This window comes from Pelecanus crispus, chromosome 3, assembly GCF_030463565.1.
Source record: "Pelecanus crispus isolate bPelCri1 chromosome 3, bPelCri1.pri, whole genome shotgun sequence".
Classification (NCBI taxonomy): domain Eukaryota; kingdom Metazoa; phylum Chordata; class Aves; order Pelecaniformes; family Pelecanidae; genus Pelecanus; species Pelecanus crispus.
The window spans coordinates 31995501-32018848 of record NC_134645.1 but is presented as its reverse complement, the minus strand read 5'-3'; the positions used below and the strand labels follow the sequence as shown (position 1 = coordinate 32018848).

Here is a 23348-nt window from a genome sequence, read left to right as displayed (position 1 = left end):
AGGACAAAATGGCTTGATGAAATCTAAACATCTGTTTTACCTCTTATGCTGCACCAGTCCTCACAAAGTCTACAAAATTCAGATCGTGTGACTAAGGAGGGAAAAGCCGCGAATAAACTTTTCCATCTCTCCTCACTTTTTCACTTCTAATTCACATCCTAATACGCACAGATTAAAAATGCATGTAAACAAAAATATTAGCGAAGCTGTTATGTTTTATAGATCCTGTGCTCTGTCCGTTACTTTAGACTGTAAACATTTTCAAGTAGGGATTGTATTTCCCCTACATTTGCACAGTTTTACGTGGGGCTTTTAGCAGCTAGTACGTATTAGCCTTTCTCACTCATTATTACTAATAAATTTTAAGTGATGCGTCACAAACCTTGAGATATATTACATTAATATGTAAGGTATAATTTACTTTGTGACAGCTTCCTCTGTCGTTTTTATTACTATTATTGATTTAGATTATTGGAATTTGAGTGGATTTATGGACAACTAAAAATTCCAAGCAAGTAGTCATTCAACTTCTACATGAAGTAGTCTTTGTAACTGAAGTGCCCACAGTCAGTATTACATGAGAAATAGCTGCAGGGACAGATTAAATGGAGTTTAGGTCTTACAGAGGAGTTTGTCAAGTTCTTAAGGTATCTTACCACAGAAAGTGAAGAAAATGGAGACCTTGGCGCAGGCGTTTTGAGCTGTAGTCAAGTATCTTTAGGCAGCTTAATAGAAATTTAGGTTTTGGACGAACGGTAGCTAGCCGCATCTCTCACCTTTGGAAAAGTGTTTTTTTAAAGAGGCGCTGTAAGACGCTGTTTCTGTTTCCAGTCTCAAGAAAGCGAGTCGGGTGCGACTGCCCGGCCGCCTGCGGTGGCTTTGGGGCAGGCTGTCCCTACAGCTGAGGGGGGCAGGAGGCTCACCGAGTTACAGCTGTGCAAACATCATTCAGGGCAGCAGGAAGGACGGCAGGGGAGGCGGGCTGGGTGAACACGAAGCTGGGGAGGCTTCACCCGCCCAGCTTCTTGGAGGCCAGCTCGCCCCGGCTACCGCCGTGAATGCAGGAGCCCGGCGTTCCCCCAGCGCCTCGGCGCGGGAGGGCTCGGCAGGCAGGGCCAGCCTTACAAGCCGAGAACTTTCTCTCCCTCCTTACAGAGAAGTTACGCATGCGGCGTTACTACGCGCACCCACAGCGCAGGCAGCCACAAGGCCGCTTTGAGAGGCACGCTCCCGCCCGCCCTCCGCTCCCCTGAGGCGGCAGCGCCTCCCGGCCCCCCTCAGCCCACAGCCCGCCGCCAGCGGGAAGGCCGGGGAGCTGCAGCCCGCCTCGGCGACCTCGGGGCAGAGCAGTGGGACCTCTCCCGTGAAGACCGGGAGACGCACGACTTCCCTCCGGCGGAAGCGGGGGCCGAGGGGGCGGCCCGTGCCTTGCCGGCCGCCACCGCCGCACCACCGCGCAGCAGCGCGGCTCCGCCCGCGGCCGAGGGCGGCGGCCACCCGGCCCCTCAGGCGACGGCTTCGGCGGGCGCCTCGCCTCGCCTCGCCCCGCCCGGCCAGGCCCGCGCCGGAGGGGCGTGGCCTGTCAGCCCTGACAGCCGGCGGTAGCCAATGGGGAGAGAGGAGGGGTGGCGGGCGGCACGCCCGCGAGCCGAGCCGCCTCCGCGGCGCTATATAAGCGCCGTGCCGGGGGCCGCCGCCAGCCTGGTGTTGCGGAGCGGAGAAGGGGAGTGGGCAGGGCGGTTGGGGGGCGCCGCGCTGCCGGGATGGGTAACACCGTCGCCAGAGAGGATTTCGAGTGGGTCTACACGGACCAGCCTCACGCTGACCGCCGCAAGGAGATCCTGGGTGAGGAGGAGGAGGAGGGGTGGTGGCGGCGGCGGCGACGGTGGTGCTGCCGCCGCTTCTTGCCGCCAGCTGCGTGGCGGCGGGGGGGGACGGACCCCACAAAATGGCTGCCAGCCGCCCGCGCCGGGGGGCGCCGCGGGGAAGGCCCGTCCCGGGCCGCCGGCCGTTAGAGGCTCCCGGCAGGGCTGGGGGTGCGGCTGGCGTGCGCCCGCGGTCAAAGTCGGCCCGGACTCGCGTGAGGGGACCGGCGCTGGCCGCGTACGTGAAGGCGGCAGCCGCCGCCTTGGCGGCGCTGGGGAGGGGAAGGGAAGGAGCGAGGGGGGCGGCTCGCCGCCTGCGAGGGCAGAGCCCGAGCCCCGAAACTCGGGGCGGGCGGCCCGGGCTGCCATTTTGAGCTGCGAAGCGAACGCTGAGCAGCTGCGGAGCGGTGCCGGAGGCTGCCGGGCAGCGGTGCGGGCGGCGCGGTTTCCCCTCCTTGCCGGGGCTGTGGGCCGCTCCCCGCCCGCTGCCGCAGCTGGGCGCTTCCGCGGAACCCTTCCTGTGGGTAGGAACGAGCTGAAAAATTGATGAGGTGTCTGCTGGTCGTTATAAATAGTTCGTGTATTGCGCGTAGAGGTCATCGCGGCACCCAGTAGTGGTGGTAAATAACCGCGTTTTCAAGTAAGACGCCTAAATAGGACCTGAGGTTACTTGAGCCCTTCGGGATTAGTGGTGGGCTGTCAGTTCAAAGCCCTTTCCTCCCTGGGTAGGCTGGAGGTGGTACTGGGGCTTGCCGTGCATGTGTCTAGTTGCTGAGCAACACAAAAATGCTAAAGCGATTTAATTCTAAAGGGTTCGTTACAGCAATAAACTGTAAGTTGCAAGTGGGAAGGTAGTGTGTTTTCCTTACCTTTGCAGACAAATCCTAATTGGGAGGAAGGGAAGAAATTACTATATCTGCTTTTGTAATCTAATTGGGATAGTCAGCTGTGAGGAGAGTTTCTAAATTTCATTTAATCCTTTTCTCATCTAGCTAAACATCCAGAGATAAAAGCGTTGATGAAGCCAGACCACAACTTGATCTGGGTGGTTGTGCTGATGGTTCTTGCACAGTTGACTGCATTCTATCTAGTTAAAGACTTGGACTGGAAATGGGTAATCTTCTGGGCATATGTTTTTGGAAGCTGTATTAGCCACTCCATGACTCTGGCTATTCACGAGATCTCTCACAATAGTGCCTTTGGCCACAGCAAAGCAATGTGGAATCGATGGTTTGGAATATTTGCCAACCTCCCTCTAGGTCTCCCATACTCCATATCCTTCAAGAGGTACCACATGGATCATCATCGTTACTTAGGAGGTGATGGAATTGATGTGGACATTCCTACCAACTTCGAAGGCTGGTTTTTCTGCACCCGTTTTAGGAAGTTCATATGGATTGTTCTTCAGCCTTTTTTCTATGCGATTAGACCTCTCTGCATCAATCCCAAACCCATTACTCGACTTGAAATAATCAATTTGTTGGCTCAGCTTTCCTTTGATGTTGTGATATATTATTTATGGGGAGTCAAATCCACTTTTTACATGCTTGCTGGTTCAGTACTTGGACTTGGGTTGCACCCAATTTCAGGACACTTCATAGCTGAACATTACATGTTTTTAAAAGGACATGAGACTTATTCCTACTATGGGCCACTTAATTTGCTCACTTTTAATGTTGGCTATCACAATGAACATCATGACTTCCCCAGTATTCCTGGCAAGAGCCTTCCACTGGTAAGTTTACTTCCAAGGTTATTACTTTTTCTTAAAATAAGCCCTACTTTTAACTTGAAAATCAGGGAGAACACTGATAGTTGGAAGAATGGAAGCTGGGAGATTAAAAACAAACCAGATGAAAACCAGAACAGCTTCTAAGTTGAGTGATGAAGGGGGTCATTACTTACCATTTTAGTGGTATCCTGAGCAAGATTCTAATGTGCTGGTTGCTCAAACCGCTTCCATAAAAGGAGAGGGGAGGAAATGCGTGTCCTGTGCTTTGCACTAACTTCAGTTTTCTGTAATTACAACCAGCCTTCTGTCTTCTTCGGTTTGTAAGTATGCAGAAAACTTGTTAAGAAGTTGCAGATATCTTCAGAGATTTGTCAGCTCTGCCTTTGAAATCTTAAGGACAATATTGTAATGCATGCTTATGCTTCAGTCTCTTTTATTGCTGACATCCTCTGGCGGGGAAAAGAGACTGAGGTACTGCTAGTGTTTGTTGTGCTGTTGACAAATGTTTAATAGCTTTCTACTTCAGAGCAGCTCAGTTTCCTCTAGTGAGAACCTTTGAACCCTGAATAGGTGTCAGCTGTGCATTGACAGAATTAAGGCTTCAAAGATAAGACTTAGACCTGTCACATCTGCATGAGTAGCAGATATGAATTTTTCAAACTGGTTTCTCCCCACTTCAATCTTTGCTGGTTTCTTTTTAGCAGGAGCTTAATTCTCTTTGTATATGTGTTTCCCAATTGGAGCATGGGAACATAGTCTTCCAGGGTTACACCTAAAACTCATCTGCAGTGAAATGCATTTTTCATCAGACACTGAATTTGCAGTGAATTTGATGGCAGGTGTGGTGTTGTAGCTTTGTTACTCCACTTGATAATATTAAGACCTTGTAAGCTTGTGCCTTTGGAGTCTAAACTTTCTGTTGTCCGTGGTGGAACTGTAGATGAAGTAACTACTCCAGCACTTATTTAGCAGGGTGGTTAAATTCTGTAATTGGTTTGTTGAACTTTTTTTTGTTGTTTTGTTTTTGAAAAAAAAATCTTATTCATAGATTTCATGTTTCAAATACAGCTAAAGTTACTTTAACTCACCTTTGATACCTAGATCTGTTCTGATGAACTAGCATTTTGCTTCTTGCAGCAGTACTTGAGCTGTAAATAGGGAATAATTTTTTTTCAAGTATTTAATTGCCAAGGTAAATACCTAGCTCTGCTACAGAACTCTTAATCCACAGCTCTGACAGGAAAACAAAGCTGCCTTTTAGAACAGTGTAGTTAATTTGATTGGACTCTGCTATGCTGTGTGCTAAAGATCACTGAAGTACTGAACACTTACTCCAGCTGGGGTACTGGTGAGCTGAGAATAATTAATTACAGTTGAATAAAAGTGTACTGGCTAGATGCACTGTTCTATAGGTGTGATGAGGGATCAAAGTGATCTTCAGCTCCAAACCAGGCATGCAAATATCTTGGGTTTGTTTGCTTATACAGATTAATATTTTTATTCTGTCTAAAGCTATGAAATTTAGTTAATTAGTCTTGTTCTGTCTAGGTTTTTAAGGCTTTAGGTGGCTGGCCTTAAATATCAGTAAGGCTATCTAACCGAAACTCCAGCTCTCTTAGTTTAAAACAGTGGTCTGGTTAGCATGTGCAGCTGAGAATAAAGTCTTTGGAAGCAGTTTCTATTCATTCTTTAATGTCTGTCATCAGAAACAAGATGTTCATCAGAAATAAGATGTTTTTTCTTCTGAGTGCTGAGGTTTGAAACTACATGTTAAAAAAAAGCTATGTTAAACATCTTTTCCTAGAACTTAAAACATCCTTTTTAGGGATACTTGTATACCTATGAGTCAGCACTGAACTGAGTCACCCACTTCCACTAGCAACCAAACTGCTTGGTTTTGTGAGCTACATCATTTTGTAGGTAGCATAGTGAACAGACTTCAGAGTGTTAGCAGAGTTTGTTCTGGCTAACTTCCATATAAAAGGTTCATATGAAGTTTACTTAGCAAGCAGGGAGTTGCTTTTTCCTTCAAGAAATTTTCACATTGTGGCACTATAGCCTTTCGTGTAGAATCTAACATCTAAAATGAAACTTCTAGTGCTCTACATTGAGTTACAGGTTGAGAATTGTAAAGTTGTCGTGATTGGTGCTAATATAAATAGTAAAAAACCCTTGTATCTCCTCTTTAGGTGAAGAAAATAGCAGCTGAATACTATGACAACCTGCCACAATATAACTCTTGGATAAAAGTACTGTATGATTTCGTGATGGATGACACAATCAGCCCATATTCACGCATGAAAAGGCAATTAAAGGGTGAAGTGAAGCAAGATTAAACTTCTGGCAACCAAAAAACCTTTGAAATGTCTGCTTGCTTTAAAGTGGCTGGTATAAGGTCTCTTGCTAATGATGTTCACCAGTGTCCTGAATTAAGATCTACAGCAACATAGCAATGCATCCTTAAGGATTTGATAGCAGACTCCTACCAGCTGTAACATTCCTTGCAGTCCTCAGATTCATTGGTTTAATGTGTATATGTTTGCCTAAGGATCAGTGTTATATGCATAATGCTAAATCACTTTGTTACAGAATTTACTTTGGCAGGTGTTAAATCTATATAAAGTATGCCTGACTTGTAATATTTTTAGAAATTCTCAATGTAGTACACAGCCCATAACATGCTGTTTAGATGACTGTAGTGTTAAAATGCTGTACTTGCCTGTTAATTCTAAACTAACACGATAACTTAAACCTTCTGTTGAACCTGTTTCCTAACTTATGGGAAACAAGGCTAGTTACAACCCTGACAATTCTACCTGTTAAGCATATTAGTCATGTGTGTTGCTAAATGATCTTCATTTCCCATCTCCCCAACCCTACAGTATGCTACATAAACATTTGTCTGTCTTTAATATTAAAATGTGGTGAGAGCACAGGTGGTGATACCAAACTTCCTGCTTAAGTTTTAAAATTGGGAACAGAGAATGGATAGACTTGCTGAACTCTGAAGAATTAATCTCTACATACCTCAGCACAGTATATTTGCCTTCTATCATCTAATGCATTGATGATGGCTTTAAGCTGTCAAAGATGGCTACAAATGACCCTTAAATCTCAAAATGAGATCCTACAGTGTGATCTTCACTTACCTGAAAGATGGAATCTGATGAAGGTGGAAGTCTCAGCTACTGTTCACACTGGTCTGCTGTAAGTAACTTAATATTTAGGTGCCTCCAGCTCCTGCATTTTATGGGTTGGTTTTTTTTTTTGGAAGAAGCTTGAGTGCCTGAGAAGAATGTGTTGGTATGTCTTAACCCTCACTTGGTTGCAGTCCTGTTTCTAATGCATATTTTGTTTTTTAAGCATGGGCCCTTACCTGTTGTTAAGTAATAGAAACAGTATGAAAGTATGCCAACTACTTACAAAGTGACTTCATTATGATGCCAATAACATGCTAGCTAGCCAGCGTATTGCTCAGGGTATAGTGTAATGTCAAAATATACTTTATCTGGTATTTTTACATGTAACTAAAAAGCAAAGATTAAAGTAACTTTGGGTGAATTTTTGACTGGTTCCCTAATGCTGAAGGACTTAAGCTTTAGGGAAATTTGGAATTTTTAAAGCAGATGCAAGAGCTGTTCTACTGAGTGGTGGTATAGATGAACTGTAAAGAGTCACTGCCCTTGCCTTTCTACTGGGAAGAAAACTGATTTGGGCTGCAAGACTTGAATAGGCTTAAGTTGCAAAACAGTTTCTTTTTAAGCCACTTCTGCATGACTGTTTCTCAATTTAAGAGGTGAATGGTAGAATTAAATCTCTTTGATAGCTCGCCATAGCTGAATGAAGGATGGAAAGTGTCTCCAACAAGTTGCACAGCTAAAAGCTAAAGTTGAGAAACTGCTTCTCTGAAGTATTCATCTAGGATAACTGAGAGGTCAGAGTTTAACTTTCATACTTGGGCTTAGTTACCTATTTGATAGAATCACTGATGCCCCTTACTGTCCTCCCAATAGGTAGTGCAAGTGTGAGTTCCTGCTTTTAAACAGGATTGAAGTTGCCATCTTGCTTGTTTAAAATTGCAAATATTGCTTTAAGGTGTCCTAACTATGATCTTCCCTTCCAACTCTGATTACAAATAACCCCATTTTCATTTTAAGAGCTGCAGAATAGTGGGGAGTTCTGAGGGAGATCTATGCTTGCCATAATATTTCTGAAACGTGCAGGCTACCTATTACAGAAGACTTTACTGGACTAGGCTAATCTGAGCCAATGAGGTTTACGTTTGGATTTAAACCATGGTCTGATTCTTAAAGCTTTGGTAACTACCATTCTCAGGCATGTAAGTCCTGTGTAATACACAAGAGCCTTTGGCATCTAACTTCAGTAGGAGGGGTTTTGCCAGCAGCAGATCATCTGAAAGTTAACCTATACTGCAGCATAGTTTCATCCCTTAAAAAAAAAAAAGTCAGAAGTATTTCTGAACCACTGGCAAATGGAATTAAGACCAGCTGGGCTACTTGGCTTGTGTTTTGATATTCTCAATGAGTAGTTTTCTCCAATCATACTTACAATGTGGTGGTTAGTCCAAAGGCATGGCACAGAAATAAGAAACATGAAAATGTTTTTAAATGCATATGAACCATCTAGTTATTGTTTTTAAGGAATTAAATAGTTTTCACTAATGCTATTAAAATATCTGGCAGAAACAGGTTAGTATAGTTTTTTAAATACTTTATCTGGAAGTTGGAGGGAGGTTTGACTAACCAGTGAAGAACAAATTAAACCTAAAGAGCGTTAAGAACCCTGACAGTTAACCTAATTATAATTTTTTTAATAAATCTATTCAGATGGAATGAGTTAACTTTGTCCTTTCTACATGCTTGTTAGGGTTTGTTCCTTTCTGTGTAACTAAAGCATCTTACTAGTTTGTCAGTTTGGCAGACTTCTTTATGTGAAATCAGCCAGGGGTTTAACTGTCAAAACACAGCTGACTTTGGGTTAGCCATGTTAAACATGTCATCCAGGTATTTTAGCTGCAGTTAAATTGTGCAGAGCCCTGAATCCCCTTCAGGGTTTTCAGAGTAACTCACAGTTTTCAGGATAAACTGCCTGGCCTGGCTTGTAATGCATGCGCGCACACACACCCACCCCACTTATTTGAAGCTGCTTAAGTGGAGTAAGTAATGCATCCTGCAGTCTGATCATACTAGGCATGAGTTTTACCACAGGACAGGCGTGGGTATATTCCTCTTTCAAAACAACTCTTGCCTCTGGCATTCTTGTTTTGCTGTTGAACCTGTCTGTTCAACATATAACACATACTTAAAGTCTATAGATGTTGAGAAATTGATCTGTTCTGAGTAAGCAGACACTGTTAGATAATGAGCTCAGTGGTTCACCTTTGCTTCCTTGGCATTCATTCCTGTATCAGTAGAACTTAAAGCTGTTCATTCCTTATTTAACGATGAGGTTCAACTACCAATAATGTCACTGCTATAGATTGCAGGCTGCCATACTAATCCTGTTGGACAAACAGGAGAAAACTTCCTTTCAGGTAGCAATCTTGCATAAGTGGTCTAAGACACAGCTTTTGCAAAGTGTACTCCTCTGTAACTTGAAAGAGTGTCAAAAGACTTAAGGCAAAGCAAGTTCTGCTGTTTCAGCTTGCACACTGCAAAGCACAGGAGCCACTTCTGCCAAGATTGCTTCTGCAAGGTCCTAGGAAAACAATCTGACAAACAGGTGTGTCAAAATCATGTAGATGTGTATTTAGTATAGCAACCTGCAACTCTACACAATTACCTCTTCTCTATATTTCACAATCAAGCCTGCAGTGGTGTACAAGACTTTAGAGAGGACAAAAATGTTGAAAAAGTTTCCTGTTTAGCCAAGAATGAAGACAGCATTTTTTTTTTTCCCCTCCTCTTGACAGTTCCCTGCACTGCCTCTGCCCCCTATCCATGCTTAAGTTAGCATCTCATATGTTCTGGGACAGAGTCATTATTATGATTTAGATATGTGGCTAGCCTCAGGAAAAGGGAGAAGAATGGCATGATGAACAATTTCTTGATCTTTTCCCAACAGAAACAAGATGACTAGAGGGAAAACCTCCTCTAGGCATGTCTGCTAGGAGGGGTGGTAGCTGCATATGCAGAACAAAGTAGTGGCTTGTTCCTTAAAGCTATTCCCATTTTTCTATGTACAAATACAAGGGATCTTGCAATTTATCTCCTATCAAGTTTTTTTTCAGTGATAAGTACTATAGCCTAAGCGGAATTTCCCACAAGAAAAAGTAGCAGTGTGGGTGCAGCACTTTCTCGTATGAACAGTCCAGTAGAGTTCAGTTGCCTACCCTTGTCTGCTCTTTGACCCACATGTAGCCCAGGCAGGTAAGCAAGTGAGATATGGACACTTGACTGATCTGGCTTTTTCTGCCTTTCAATTTAACTTCAGACTTTCTTGTAAATTCAAACCCTCCTGCACCCCACTTCTTCCACTGTCACATATTAAGGAGAATGATCGTCAGATACTTTGTGTATTAAACATGTTTTGTGTTGGAACTCTTGACAAGACTATATTGTTACTACTACTACTTGAATAGTATTTCTTCCTTAGTCTTACCTTGCAAGCCCTACCTTGCTTTGTCCATATATGCACAGGAATAATACCATCATAACAGGAAAGGAGAGAATTCTTAGGTGAATATGCTAGGGCTTGAGGACTTTACTCTTTTATAAGCTCATCAACTGCAGCTATCATTAGGTATGGTTGCAGGATTTTCCTTTATATATCAATAAAGTAGAAGTCATTCATGTGGTTATTGTCAACTGTAAAGAGTGACTTGCTTGCCACATCCTTTTCCCAAGAAAGGATGACAAATATTTCTAAATTGTGTTACTGGAGCTGTATCCCAGGAAATTTTTTCTTCTATTCCTGATTAAGTTTTATATAGAGTTTATTTGTTTTGAAGCCAGTGCATGCCACAGGCAGGTAAAAAACAGTGACAGCCTTTAGAATTATCATATCTAAAGGTAAAATGGCTGACAGTTTCAAAATTGATATTTGAGGTAGCATATACTGTTTTCATGGGGTTCCTGCTTGATTCTTTTTTCATTGGTCAACTCTCAAACACTCAAGTAAATTGAATGTGTTATTGTGCTGCAAGGGTTCACAGCTTGCTTTGACACAGTTGTAGCTTCCTATAAAGCAAAAGCCTTTTATTTAAGGTGGTAAAAAACCCTCAAACTGTAAAGTCGTAGGTGTAAAGCTAAAACAGGAAAATTTTTAACATAGGTGGTTCTTGTATAGCTCTGTATGTGACCTCTAGTTACGGTTTTACATTAAAACTAGTCACTTAACTGATATTTACTAATTTTACTGCCTCCCAGTAATGAACATCTGCAAGTGAAACTACTCTGAGATAAAATGATGATCCTTCACCTTGGATTTCTGGGAATCATAGTAATTCCTAAAGTTCCAAGCCTGATTTACAATTACAAGCAGACATGTCATCTTTTGCTTTATATGCAGCGACTTCATTTGTTAGTCATATGGGCCACAGCTTGAGTTGCTGAGTCTCAGGCTTCCCTAGAAGAGGGAGGGAATATCATACCATGTTGTGCAAAAATCAGTGGAAAGTACAAGCTGCCATGAGCATCAGTAGTTTTAAAACACAAGACTGTGGTGATTAGTTATTTGTAATATCCTTCCACATTTACATTTGGGGAAAAATGTGCAAGATCTTTTGTCAGATGGCAATTAGGAGAAGAATCTAAGTTGCTGGGTGCTGTTGTCTAAAGGCAAGGTCAGTCTTGAAGTCAGATCAGGTTGTTCAGGGTCACACCCTCCCTCTTAAATGTTAAAGTAAGTAGGGGGTATGCTTATAGAATGAATGTTGCTTACAAAAACTATTTTACTGTTTTATATGGAAATTTCATGACTTTGATAACACCAAACTTTAAGCAAATTTAATGGAAAGTCTCTTAGCAGAAATCATCCATTTCCTGTTCTGATCCTTGAGTGATGGTTGCAGTGCCTCTAAGAACAAGAAGACTGATCAAAGATAAGAACTGAGATTAATGATAAAGAACTTTGTACAATCAGGACAGTGGTAAAAAAAAAATCCATGAAGGCTTGCAGGTTTCAGAAATCAGTTGCTCAGTATGTGTTGCATTTCATTGTTTTAACTCAATACTTCCCAGTTTGCTGGTACTGAAAGTTACAACCCTCTTTCCAAGATGGAATTTCATGCATTTAAAAAACAAAAAAGGGGCCTGTGGCCTTGGCCTGTTCCTTAAAACAGTAACATTTTCCTTCCTCCAGAGGATATCAAAACCCTTGAGCTAAGAAATTCAAATCTGTAATAAAACTTTTTGTTGTAGATTTGTGTGTTTAAAAAATAACTAGCTTGTTAGAGAACTTTACTGTTTCAAATGTTTCTTAGGTGGCTGTTAAATCATAATATAGCACTTCTCAGATTTCCAAACTTTACTCTCTTCTAGGTAACTTTTAAGACAGCTTGCCTTGTCTGGATAGTTTCTTTTGATAGGGTGAAGGGAAGCTGTTAGAAGCTCTGAGAACCTGTGCTGGCACAACCATCATGCGTCACTGTATTTGGGAAAGGCATGATTAATGGTATGACAACATACAGTGCAGCACTTTCCCAGACTACTTTCACAGCTCTGTTCTCCCAGAGTCCTTGTTCTTGAAAACAGCTATTTGAGCAGTGTAAACACTAGGAAGGGCTAGCCTCTCTGCCTCTGAGGGATTTCTGAGTAAAAGCACCAAATACTGTATCAGAACAGTGCTAAAGAGCTAATACCAAAAGCCTTCATTTGTAAAACTTAAATGGTGATAAGCAGGAAGTGTGTATTTTATCTTTTATTCTGGAAATAGTTAAGGATGGTTTAGAGCAGTAGGTTATAATGACCTTTTTTCAGGTACAGTTTAAAAAGCTGAGAGAGATTTTAGTACAACCTTTTTTTCCAACCTGTCTCTTCAAATCAGCCACAGGCATTACAAAACTCTCCACCAATGTAGAATAAGTCTCTTTTGGGAATTGTCCAAATGTATCACCTGCACAGTGACTGACGCAGTTCTTCATACATTATTTGATCCTAGCAGTGCCAAGATAAGAGGGGAAAAAAAAGACTTCAGACAGTGGTAAAAAAAAAAGCAATGTTTAAAAGTGACTTTATATGTATTATTTAAAGTGAAACAAACCAGCTATATTTAAAAACATTTATGAACAAAAAAATAAGACAGAAAAAGAACCCCTACCCTGACTCATAAATGAGGTTCTCCAGTGATAGTCACCAATGATAGGTAATTAACAGAAGCCTTCAGCAGAGTTCTTAATTATTGCCATGCTAGGTTCAGACTGCAGCTTCACTAATAAGATATGGCCCTCTTTGCTAGGGGAGCTGCTGAATTGATGCTTTATTCCCCCATGTGCTTCTGCCAAAATGAACAGACAAGATCTTTTTCTGCTAGTCTAACTTACTTAAATGTAACTATTCCTTAATCCTTTTCACTAGTCACTCAGAATGACAGTTTTGGGGACAGAATACTTGGAGATGGTAACTTCCACTGAAATAACTGGCTTCAGAAGGTGATGTCTCTCCATAGCTATAAGAACTTGGTTTGGGTCAATCAATTAAACCCAAAACAAGTTAACTAAATTCAGATGTGTATGGGAGGGAAAAGAAGAGTTAGAACCACTAAATCAGTGAGATGCAGCTTTTTGTATTTTCCAGTATTCATAAGAAGGTGTGTAGGGAGTTTTTGTTGAATTTGTCTAGCAGATGGGAAGTAGCATCTGGAAATGGGAGATGAGTATCTTATACTACAAAAAATATAAATACCTAACTGAAAATTCTTCAGATGGATGTAATTGAAATATAGGGCTGAGACATGTGATATTTAAGCTGCCTTTGAGATGCAGAATAACATTTCTGGTTAACTCTTTAAGAACCAGAAGGAGTATGTCCTAATACTTACCAGTGATTGCTATGCTAAGTTCTTGTGGCTGTTACTTCTGAACTGTTTGCTTAGTGATCAGTAAAGGGGAAGAAGCCAATGACCAACACAATCTTTAAAGGGTCTTAGAGCCAAAGATCACTTAAATTTTAGAAAAGGTTACTGACCATCAACATACAATAATAACGAAAGGAAATAGTTAACTTCTCTCTGGCTAGTGTTCAAAGTGAATATATATGTATTTTGGCTGCAGTACACTCTTGGCAACACAGAGATCTATACACAAAAGCTCTGCAGCAATAACAAATCCTGTATTCTCAGTTACAGTATTTAAGAAGATTGAACAGCCTTCCTTTCAGTCATTAAAAAGAACAGATCATAAGGAAGCCTTTAAAACAAAATTCCTTGACAAATGCAAGTAATGAAAAGACTGATAAGAAATAACTAAGATAAATTGTGTTTTATGTCCTATCTCAAAATGTCCTTTGCACATTAACAGAAATGGCTGAGCATCTTTGGGTGTCACATTCATCTAGGGAGGGGAAAAAAATGGTGGGAAGGTATAGTGCACTCTAAAGGCCTTGACTTTTAACTGAAAATTCTACAGACATAAGAGGTTAGGGCCAGGTCAATAATTAATCTGGCCATGTCAATGAGAAGTCCAAGGTGCCATAGTAAAAGATAACCTTGATAGCATGGTAATCCATCTACCTGTTGTGCATCATCTGCAGCTGAAAAGGGAGACTTTAGTTTCTGAACTTGTGAAAAACATCAGGTTTGTTCAATGCAGAAACAGGTAGTGTCAGTTGTTTGAAATACATGCAAGTATACTGCAAACTTAACTCTTCCCACCAGTCTCCAGCGTAAGAGTATCGTTTCCAGGGCAATAATCAGTCTTACATACTTGAAGCTTATCTTACCTTCTTTGATACTGAAGATTTCACTTTCCTAAAAGCTGCTTCGAAGTGTTTATGGGAAATCTTGATTTCTCCTTAAAGAACAAAGCATAATAAATTACTAAGTTAAATTGCACGCAAGTGACAATCAAGTGATTTTTTGCATGTATTCCACTACTATACAGATTAATTACAATGCTAACATTATGCACAGGTGTCAGATATGATAGGGGTACACAAAAGTATGTCTTCAGAGTCAATTTGGTGTATTTTGTGTATTTCATTATGGCATTCCCACAGATATGTACTGCCACTACCTTTGCATACATCTTTGTAATCTGAAATGGGATGTGCCAACATGAAAAAACTGTTAAGATTCCTCATTAATCTATTTGATGTCTGAGTTTAAAAAAAACCCCAACATTCTGCTGATATAATAAAAGACTACAAAGCAGATGGAAGGCACCAAATTAAAGATGAGAACTTGTTTAAGGTATAAAACAGAAGAGCAAATAATCTACAATTATTATTGCTTGCTTGAAAAGTAAAGATGAAGGTTAAAGTTCACTCAACTAAACATGCAACCTTGCTGTTCTTCCTCATCTCGGTTCTCTGAAGCTCTTATTCAAGATTCCTATTACTATGTAAGTTATACCAGTATAAATAAAGATGTAAATTTAAAATATCACTATTTTAACTTAATTCCCCAAGGAAACACTACTTATAGAAAGAAAAAAACCAGCTCAGCTTGGGTCTTTCACAGAAGCTAAATTACGTTAAGAATGAGTCATCAAAACTCCCTAAAATAATAAAATGAAGCTATGAGAATTTAATTTTGCTTTCACTTCCATTTTTAAGCCTTTAACTTCTTAAATTGTGAAACAATATATAGCCTCAACTATAGGGAGGGAGGGAAAGGAGAAAACAGCATTAATCAGCTAGGAAGATCAGTATCACTAAGGACATGTTTATTAGAAAAAGTCAAGGTGAAACAGTCTATGATACTAATTTAAGAGTTACCTATGGCTTGGCATAAACACGCTTTGTACCTACTGCTAGGTAAAGTAGTTGACCTCTCATTGAAAGTTAGGCTACTGTGTGCTCATTGCACAGTAAAAGCAGGCACAATGCTTGATATTGTGGAGAATTTATCTGTCAGTAATCTATACCTTGGCTACTTGCATTAACATAGTTTGCCTTGATTTCTGATGACAAAACCATTTAGTCTGAATAAGTAAGTATGAATGTTTTATTATTTAAAACAATCTTGAGAAATTAAAACAATGAAGTATAGCAATAGCTATAGTGTTTTTAAAATAAGACTAAGTACTTAAATGAAATTTAATTTTCATATTTTACCAAACATGAAATTGTGGGGTGTGGTTTTTTCTTATTTACATAGATGAGTGAGGGATAGCTGGTTCCCTTTCCTCTTTAATTTGAAAGTATCAAACAAGGACCAGATCTTGCTTTTCAAATTCAACTGCAAAGATACAAAACTAATTAATCTCACTTGTTAAACCACACTTGCTTGTACCTGCTCTAGACTCTTTGCTTAAGAAGATCAGCTTTACAGACTATGCAGGTGATGTGGGGTCACTGGCTATCTTTTTAAAAAAATTAATACACAAAAAGGGACATTCAGGGATAAAGTCATAGTTTAGAAGGTCAATGAATTCTCTGCACTTGTAGCTGCAAATGTCAAGAGATTCTCATACCCTATGCAGTCTTTGCAACTAGATCAATTTAAAGTAAATATACAGGAAGTATTCAACTAAAATAGGTCAGTTAGGATGCTAACAGTAAGTCACCAGGACCAATGGTGTTCACCCAGAGGTTCTGAGGGAACTTGTCTATGAAACTGCAGAACTACTGGGCAAATCTTGTGACCTGTTGTTACAGCCACCAGAGGACTGGTAAACTCCAAAGAATTGTAGGAAAGATCCTTTGGTGGACTGAAAGCTGATTGAAGGATATGCAATAGTGCATAAAGCTTAATGGTCACTTTTCAGGATAGGGAACAGGCAGCAGTAGGGTCCCACTGGCATTAGTGCTGAAATCAGTTTTATTCAGTGTCTTCATCAGTGGTTTGGAAAAGAGAGCCAGGTGTGGAAACTCTCAAGTTTGCAAATGATATTGAACTCTTCTGGGCAGTCAAATGGTGGGTCAATGAACTCCAGAGGAACCTGGAAAAACTGAAAATCTGCCCCATCTTTCCCCCTTCACTCCCCACCCTGCCATATCTGGCAATTCCCAGACCACAGTGACTAACATGATCAGCTCTCCTAGGACTGTTATAGCTGGAAGCAGAATTTATGGATTCTTATAAGAAATACCACAAAGAGGATACCTTTCACTATAAAAAAGCCCCTTCAAGCAAACCACTACTGAGTGTTAAAAAAACCCCACATCCCTGAATTTATTTCAGAGGGAAAATATTAGATATGACAAGGAAGTTACATCAGAGTTTCTACAAAATAGAAGGGAGCAGCCCTCATCTCAGCCAGGTGATTCCGATGTACTGACTGAGGAGGACACACAGCACCCATCTACAGTCACATACAGAGAGCATGGGAGGGGAGTCACTTGTGCATGTCCTGTGTGGCAACACTGAAGGAAGACATTCTCCAGTCTGTGTACACACACTACTCTTTTGAAGATATAAATGAACAAGGTGTCAGATCAGAAACCACCTTACATGCTTTCATACCAGCCAGGGCTGACATCTTGGAAATCCAAACCAAAGACATCCCACACAAGCAACTGCTATAAACATGCAGATCAAGCTATGCATATATTATGGACTTGCTGGCTGCCAGCACATCCATACAGTAAGTGGCCAGGCTGCAATCCTAAATGTCAAGGCTGAATTCAAGTGATTAACATCTTTGATCAAACCTGCTGAATTCTGCATAATTATAAAAACAAACAGGATAAATTCAGAAATTGCCATCTCAGATCAAGACCTTTTTTCATCTACAGCAAGCAAAATGGGTAACCAAGTCATACAACAGTGAAGGTTTTTAGATCCCCCCCCCCCCCCCCGCCCCCCAAATGAACATGCTAGTTCCCTCAAAACAATACAAACATTCTGCTCTGTTAAACTACTGTTGTTAAAAAACAGATGAGACTGGATTTGTACCAGATCAAAAAGAATCATTCAAAGGCATTAAAATTCCATCATGGTTCTTAGAAATCAGAGGTATAATGAAAGCTTAATATATTTTCTGAGGACATAATCTGAAAAGTCACAATTCCATTTTAGCTTTGGATTTTGACTTAAGGGTAAAGTAACATGAAATTACTGGGAAAAAAAAAATCTAGATGCACACAGATTTTATATAAAAGTTTCTATTTCCAATTATATTTTCCTATCTGCACAGAAAAAAATAATGATTTAAAACCAGGAAAATACAACTTAAAAGTGCAGAGAGATGGAAAGGGCAGACATTGTAGTTGAAACAATTTGTAACTCCCTGTTAAATGTCCTAGCAAGAGCCACTGATGAGCTAAACACCTAAGATAAAAAAGGCACTCAGATTTTCCTAGCATCATTACTAACTAGGTGCACGTATTCAGTTACACAATACAATTGTGTCTCAGAGGTATGTGATCAGTAAGTGTGCAGTTACAACTGTACTCAAATCTGCAAATAAGTCAGTATAATTAGTCTTTGATAGTGATGTGGAAATTTGGCAAAGATGTATTCAGTCTAGTATATAAATTGTCAGTTTATACTAGGATTTAACATAAACTTTTCTTTAAGGTTACAAGGTTCAGTTCTTTTAGAAAAAAAAATAATGCTGAACCTCCAGCATAACCATTTTCTTCCTGTACTCTCCCCTACATCTACTTCCATTTACATGTTCTTGAAACAAATCTGACTTGATTTTTGTTTGGCTCAGAAGTCAATCATTTGTGTACAGCATGCACGCCTTTATGATTGTCTTGAAGTACCTTAAATAATTTATATTTCTCTTAATCTTCTCACTGTTCAGCTAAGATTTTTGCAAAGCTTCCTTACCTTTCTTGCTTTTAGTATTCTGCAGGGCCATTTCCTGTCTCAAGGCGCAAATTGAAGCCTCACGCACTAGAGCAGAAAGGTCTGCCCCTCTACAGATACAAACAGAATAGGTTATTTTAGGATAAATTTCTTTTGTCTTTTTCTGATGGCATATAGAAAGGCAAGACACTACAAATGATGGCAAGAGACTGGTTGTGCTGTCATAAAGGTTCTCCTTAACAACACTGGAAAGAGGTCCGAGGACTACCCAATGCTACAACCTTTATTATGGAATGACGTCCTCCAGATTTTAGACACAGATTGAGATCAAGTAAATGAGAAGCAAGGGAAGAGGCAAAAACCCCACCCAGCATCCTTGAAAATGCCAAAGGAATCATTAATAATGCGTCACTTGGTGGGATCATGATACTTAGGGTTTTTTTTGTCAGTCTTACGGAAGATTTGTATGGAATCACCCATTATTCCCTTTCTCAAAGCTGGATCAACAGTTAACATGCTCTTAAAATTTGGGGATGCTAGGAATACTGCTGTACTTAAAAAACAAACACACACACACCCCTAAACAAACAACCCACAAAAACACACCCCACAAACAAACAAACACCCACAAACAAAACACAAACCCCAAACAAACCCAAACATAACAAGAAAAAAAAAAAAAACAACAAAACCACACACCCACCCACCCTCCCCACAAAAAAAAAAAAGACAGTGAGCTAAAGGGGCAGGGAAAGAAAAAGTACTCATCTTTCTCAAGTATGAAACAAGATAAACTAAAAATCATTACTGGTGATAGCCTCCATTTCTAAGATTCAAAAGCAATACTGTGACAAGCAGCATGTCATAAACTTTATCTTTTGTGAACTCCAGAAAATCATTAACTATTAATAAATCATTTAAAAGATTAAAGCTTTTTGAAGTTTTGTAGAATGCAACTGCAAATTATTCTGACAGAGATGGCTATCAAGCTTTCGTAAAAAACACACCTTGGTATTCCCAAAGCACAAGTTGAAATAGGCCCTCATTACTTTGTCAAACACATTGCTTTCAACTGTGTGACAGAACAAGTTGGTTATGGTGGTTTAACCAATTTGCTTTCATCATCATTGTATATGGGTCCTTACAACTTAAAGAGGGCTCTTTTATCCTCAGATTATGCAAGAATTATAAAATAAAATGAAGCAAAGCCAGGAGGCTTCTACTGATCTGTATTTACAACATGAAGAGGACTATTCCAGATGAAAAAGACTTTGGCATCCATATATTCCTACCAACTCCCTGGAAAAAGGCACAAGTGAAAGCAAGAAAAATAGGGTAAGCGGAAAGGCTTATAAACCCTGAAAATTAAAAGACCCTCTTAATAATAACAACATAACACATTATCCCACATCAGAGGACTGTTAGCACTGCACATTAAATATTAAAACTAGAAGGTACTCACGTGTAACAATCACAATGTTGACTGTAAGCAATTTCTTCAAGGCTTACATCAATATCTAGTGGAGGCCGGGTGCCATCCTAAAGGAGTTGAGATAATAAAAAGAAGATAAGAAAACTTTTTTTTAAAAAAAAAAAACAAAACTCATGCCATCCCCAAAGTGATAACGTTGCATCAATTAAGTAACAATATTGAACAACATTATAAATTATATTTGAAACCAGCCAACAAAAGTTTCAAACACTGTAAGCATGGAGATCTCCCTACTACCCTTAGACAATAGTAAAGTAGTATCATGGTAGTAGAGATCCTAGGTGTCTATAGTTTCAAACACCACCCAAGTTTAGACATGAAAGGACACTTCTTGATACAACTGATATATTTCTGCCAGAAACTCATTTGACAGAAATGCACAAATTCATATAATTATTTTCTGACTTCTTCAGGTGAACTAATATACCACATACCCGCAATACCTTCAAGAGAATAAAATAAAGTGTATAGCAACTGGCAAGTTAAAAGCCTTGAATACGTCATAGTCAGAAGAATAATCAAGGACTAGGCAGAGTAAGGGAGCAATCTTGAAGGAATCTTTGGTAGAATACCAGTTAGATGGGGGGGGGGGGACGACCCAAAAAGACAAAGGAACAGCCTGATTTTGAAATATCTTGAAGGGACAGACTTTATCCTGGAAACAAGGAAACCTTGTACAGTTTCATATGGGATACTTCAGTGATTGTTGTACAACACTGCAAGCCAGAGAGACACCTCTGCTAACAAATAAATGTTTTGCCTATTGCTTTGAGTAGCAACATACGCTGGGCGTTTTTTGAGTGGGATGATCTGCCTGCTCTGGAGACAAGCTTAGCAGTACGTGCACCAGAGAAGCTGATACAGCTTACAGGAACAGTACGCTAGCAACTTCAACATGTGAAGACATGCTTCTCTTGCATAATTAATATGCAATTTGAAAATGACTGATTTGTACAAGTTAACTGAAATAAAAGTCTTTCACAACAAAGCTTCAACCTATGTCTAGGCTGTCTGTCTTCCTTACCTGTTCCTCCCCCTAACTCCCTTTTCTACTCCTCATGCTGCCTTTGTAAGCATCCGTGTTTTCCCTCAGCAACGATTCTCAGTTTCCACATCCTGTGCATGTATTCCTCAGGGATTTCTGGGAATGCATAGCATCACCCAGAAGCCACTCACATCTGCACCAAACATTTTGTTTTATCTAGCCCTAAGCACATACTTAAGCAGGTGTTTCTGTACTCAGATTTTTTCAAATTTCCTTACCTAGAATGCACAGATGAAGTCTGACAAAAAATAAGGTATTACAATTAATTTAACGTTATTTTCCTCTCTCCATATTCCATGTTCTTCTTGCAGATAACTCCTACACATTTTTAAAGAAAATAACCTATTTCTTCTGAACACTAGAAATACAGATCTTTTCCTAGCTTTCTGAGAACTGTGGTGACTGCAGAAGCAGCAAAGTGAGAACAGCATCAGCCTCCTCGTGGAATGAACATGAAAACATGCAAGGAAAAGACTCATTCAGAGAGTGTTTCTATCTCATTTCTGCTGGCCTCTTAATTAAGAGCTGCGAAATAAAATCCATTAAATACTTAACATCTCATTCACTACAAAGATTTGTAACCAAAATATTAAGACTAGTATGAATTAAGTACGCATGGCAGCATCTGGCATTCCAAAAATAACATGCCCTGATAACCAAAGACAGGATCCACAGGAACCAAACTGGTAAACACTATGCAATGTGTTGCTCATATCACAAGGTGGCCCATAATCAGATAAGGACACAGTAAAAATGGTTTGTCAGAAGACAAATATGCTCTGATAACAGGATGATGACAAGGTTACCACATCACATGTGCCACTCCTCTTGGTGTTATCCCAACAGGAAGACAGACTGTAGACACAAAGATTCCCAGAGAAGGGAGCAAAGACATTTTCCAGCAACCTTGCCCAAGATTTATGGCAGCTGAAGGAAGCACGATTCTGAACTGTTTGATTCTTAAAAGGAATCTAGAAAACAGTTCTCTCTAACAACCAGTCTGTCATCACCAGAAAAGAGGAAGCCAAGAGATGAAGTAAGGACTCAACACAGAGTTCCTTACCCTTGGTGTTGCACACAAGTGATCCTGGCCCTACCACTTGGATGCATGCATCCTGGTGACTGTATCTGGCTGTGAGAGTGTGAGCAAGTAAAATCTATGAGACAGTGAAAGAAATCAGTTTTGTTTAATGCCACCTTCCACTCCCATGAAGTCTTGCACCGAGCTTTGCTGCACTATTTTCCTACACCACTAAGTACAGTGAGAACACTTGAGACAGTTAGAAATCTCCAAAGATCCTCCAGCAAAAACTAGGGTGAGCAAGGCTCAACACCTGTATGTTAAAAAACAGAGATGTAAACTCTGTACCAGAATCCTTCTGCTCTGTTTAGACAGTCTAGTGACTGACCCTTACTACCCACTTCCTCCAGAAGAAGGTTGTTTGTATTAAGTCAGACCAATCATATAAACCCAATTTTTAAAGAACACTTTGAGTTATCTTTAAAAATAAATTGGTAAAATAAAAAATGTAATCCCTTACAGTACGTTTGAAGAATGATTCATGGATGTTACACTCAAATTCTCTCTAGGTCTTTTAAAAGGCAACCATCTTCAAGAATAGGATTGTAAAAAGTTTTAACCAAAATATTTTTATAAAACTTATAAACAATAAACTGATCTACTGCTAATAGCAAATGGAGTCATACTTACATTTTTTTCTCCATGAAGCAATGCACAGAACAAATGAAGGAAAGTCTGACATCCTCGATTTGTAATGAGAGCCTGACTTTTGAACAACTCTTTTGGCATGAAAGGACATGTTTGAATGAGTCCTCACTTTCTGAATTCTCCTATGGGATTAACTATTGCCTACACCACAACTTTATGCTTATGCAAGTCTGAATTATCTTTTTAAAAAATTTGCTAAATATTTTTTGCCACACTTTTCATAATATAGCGCTGTCTTTTCTCTATAGTGAAGACTTGGTCTCCTCTCCAGCTCTATGATTCAAAAAAAAAAAAACTCTGATAGGACACCTGCTCTTAACAATCAATGCTGCTCTACTGGAAAAAGTAGGAAATATCTGAGTAATTCATAATGCTTTGTAGGTTCTTTCTTCAAGGCCTTAATTACTGCCATACCATACTTAGAGAAATACTGAAATAGAATTCTATAATCCAAATCTCTGAAGTGGTAGAATGTGCCATTAACCACAGGGAGGACCCATGAAGACAGGTATTTTACATTTTTACATTTACTTTGACCCACAACCCCTATCATCACAAGCTTCCTTTAATCCTAAAGGCAGTTAAGTGTCACAATTACTGTTGAGCAA

At 40.1% G+C, this 23348-nt stretch overlaps 2 protein-coding genes across 7 annotated transcripts in view; one reads left to right on the top strand and one right to left on the bottom strand.

The window, feature by feature from the left end:
• Window positions 1–1738: 1738 nt before the first annotated feature.
• On the top strand, window positions 1739–21624 carry DEGS1 (delta 4-desaturase, sphingolipid 1). Of its 5 annotated transcripts, none has more exons than XR_012830905.1 (5): window positions 1739–1845; window positions 2858–3600; window positions 5787–6804; window positions 19648–19809; window positions 21323–21624. XR_012830905.1 is itself a non-coding variant. In XM_075706769.1 (3 exons), exons 1-3 carry the CDS (start codon window positions 1764–1766, stop codon window positions 5931–5933), a joined length of 972 nt encoding a protein of 323 aa, XP_075562884.1. In that variant the 5' UTR covers window positions 1739–1763; the 3' UTR covers window positions 5934–7158. The 5 variants fall into 5 exon arrangements, 1 of the variants encoding a protein (XP_075562884.1); XR_012830906.1 differs by lacking the exon at window positions 21323–21624 and adding an exon at window positions 20380–20500; XR_012830903.1 differs by lacking the exon at window positions 19648–19809.
• The window catches only part of NVL (nuclear VCP like), a 43772-nt gene continuing 32544 nt past the window's right edge, over window positions 12121–23348 (bottom strand). For both annotated transcript variants that reach the window (XM_075706765.1, XM_075706766.1), the window contains exons 20-23: window positions 19937–20013; window positions 18496–18584; window positions 14496–14566; window positions 12121–12713 (exon numbers count right to left, since the gene is read on the bottom strand). In XM_075706765.1, coding sequence (XP_075562880.1) covers window positions 12669–12713; window positions 14496–14566; window positions 18496–18584; window positions 19937–20013 — 282 coding nt within the window. In that variant the 3' untranslated portion in view covers window positions 12121–12668. The remainder of the gene's footprint in view (window positions 12714–14495; window positions 14567–18495; window positions 18585–19936; window positions 20014–23348) is intronic.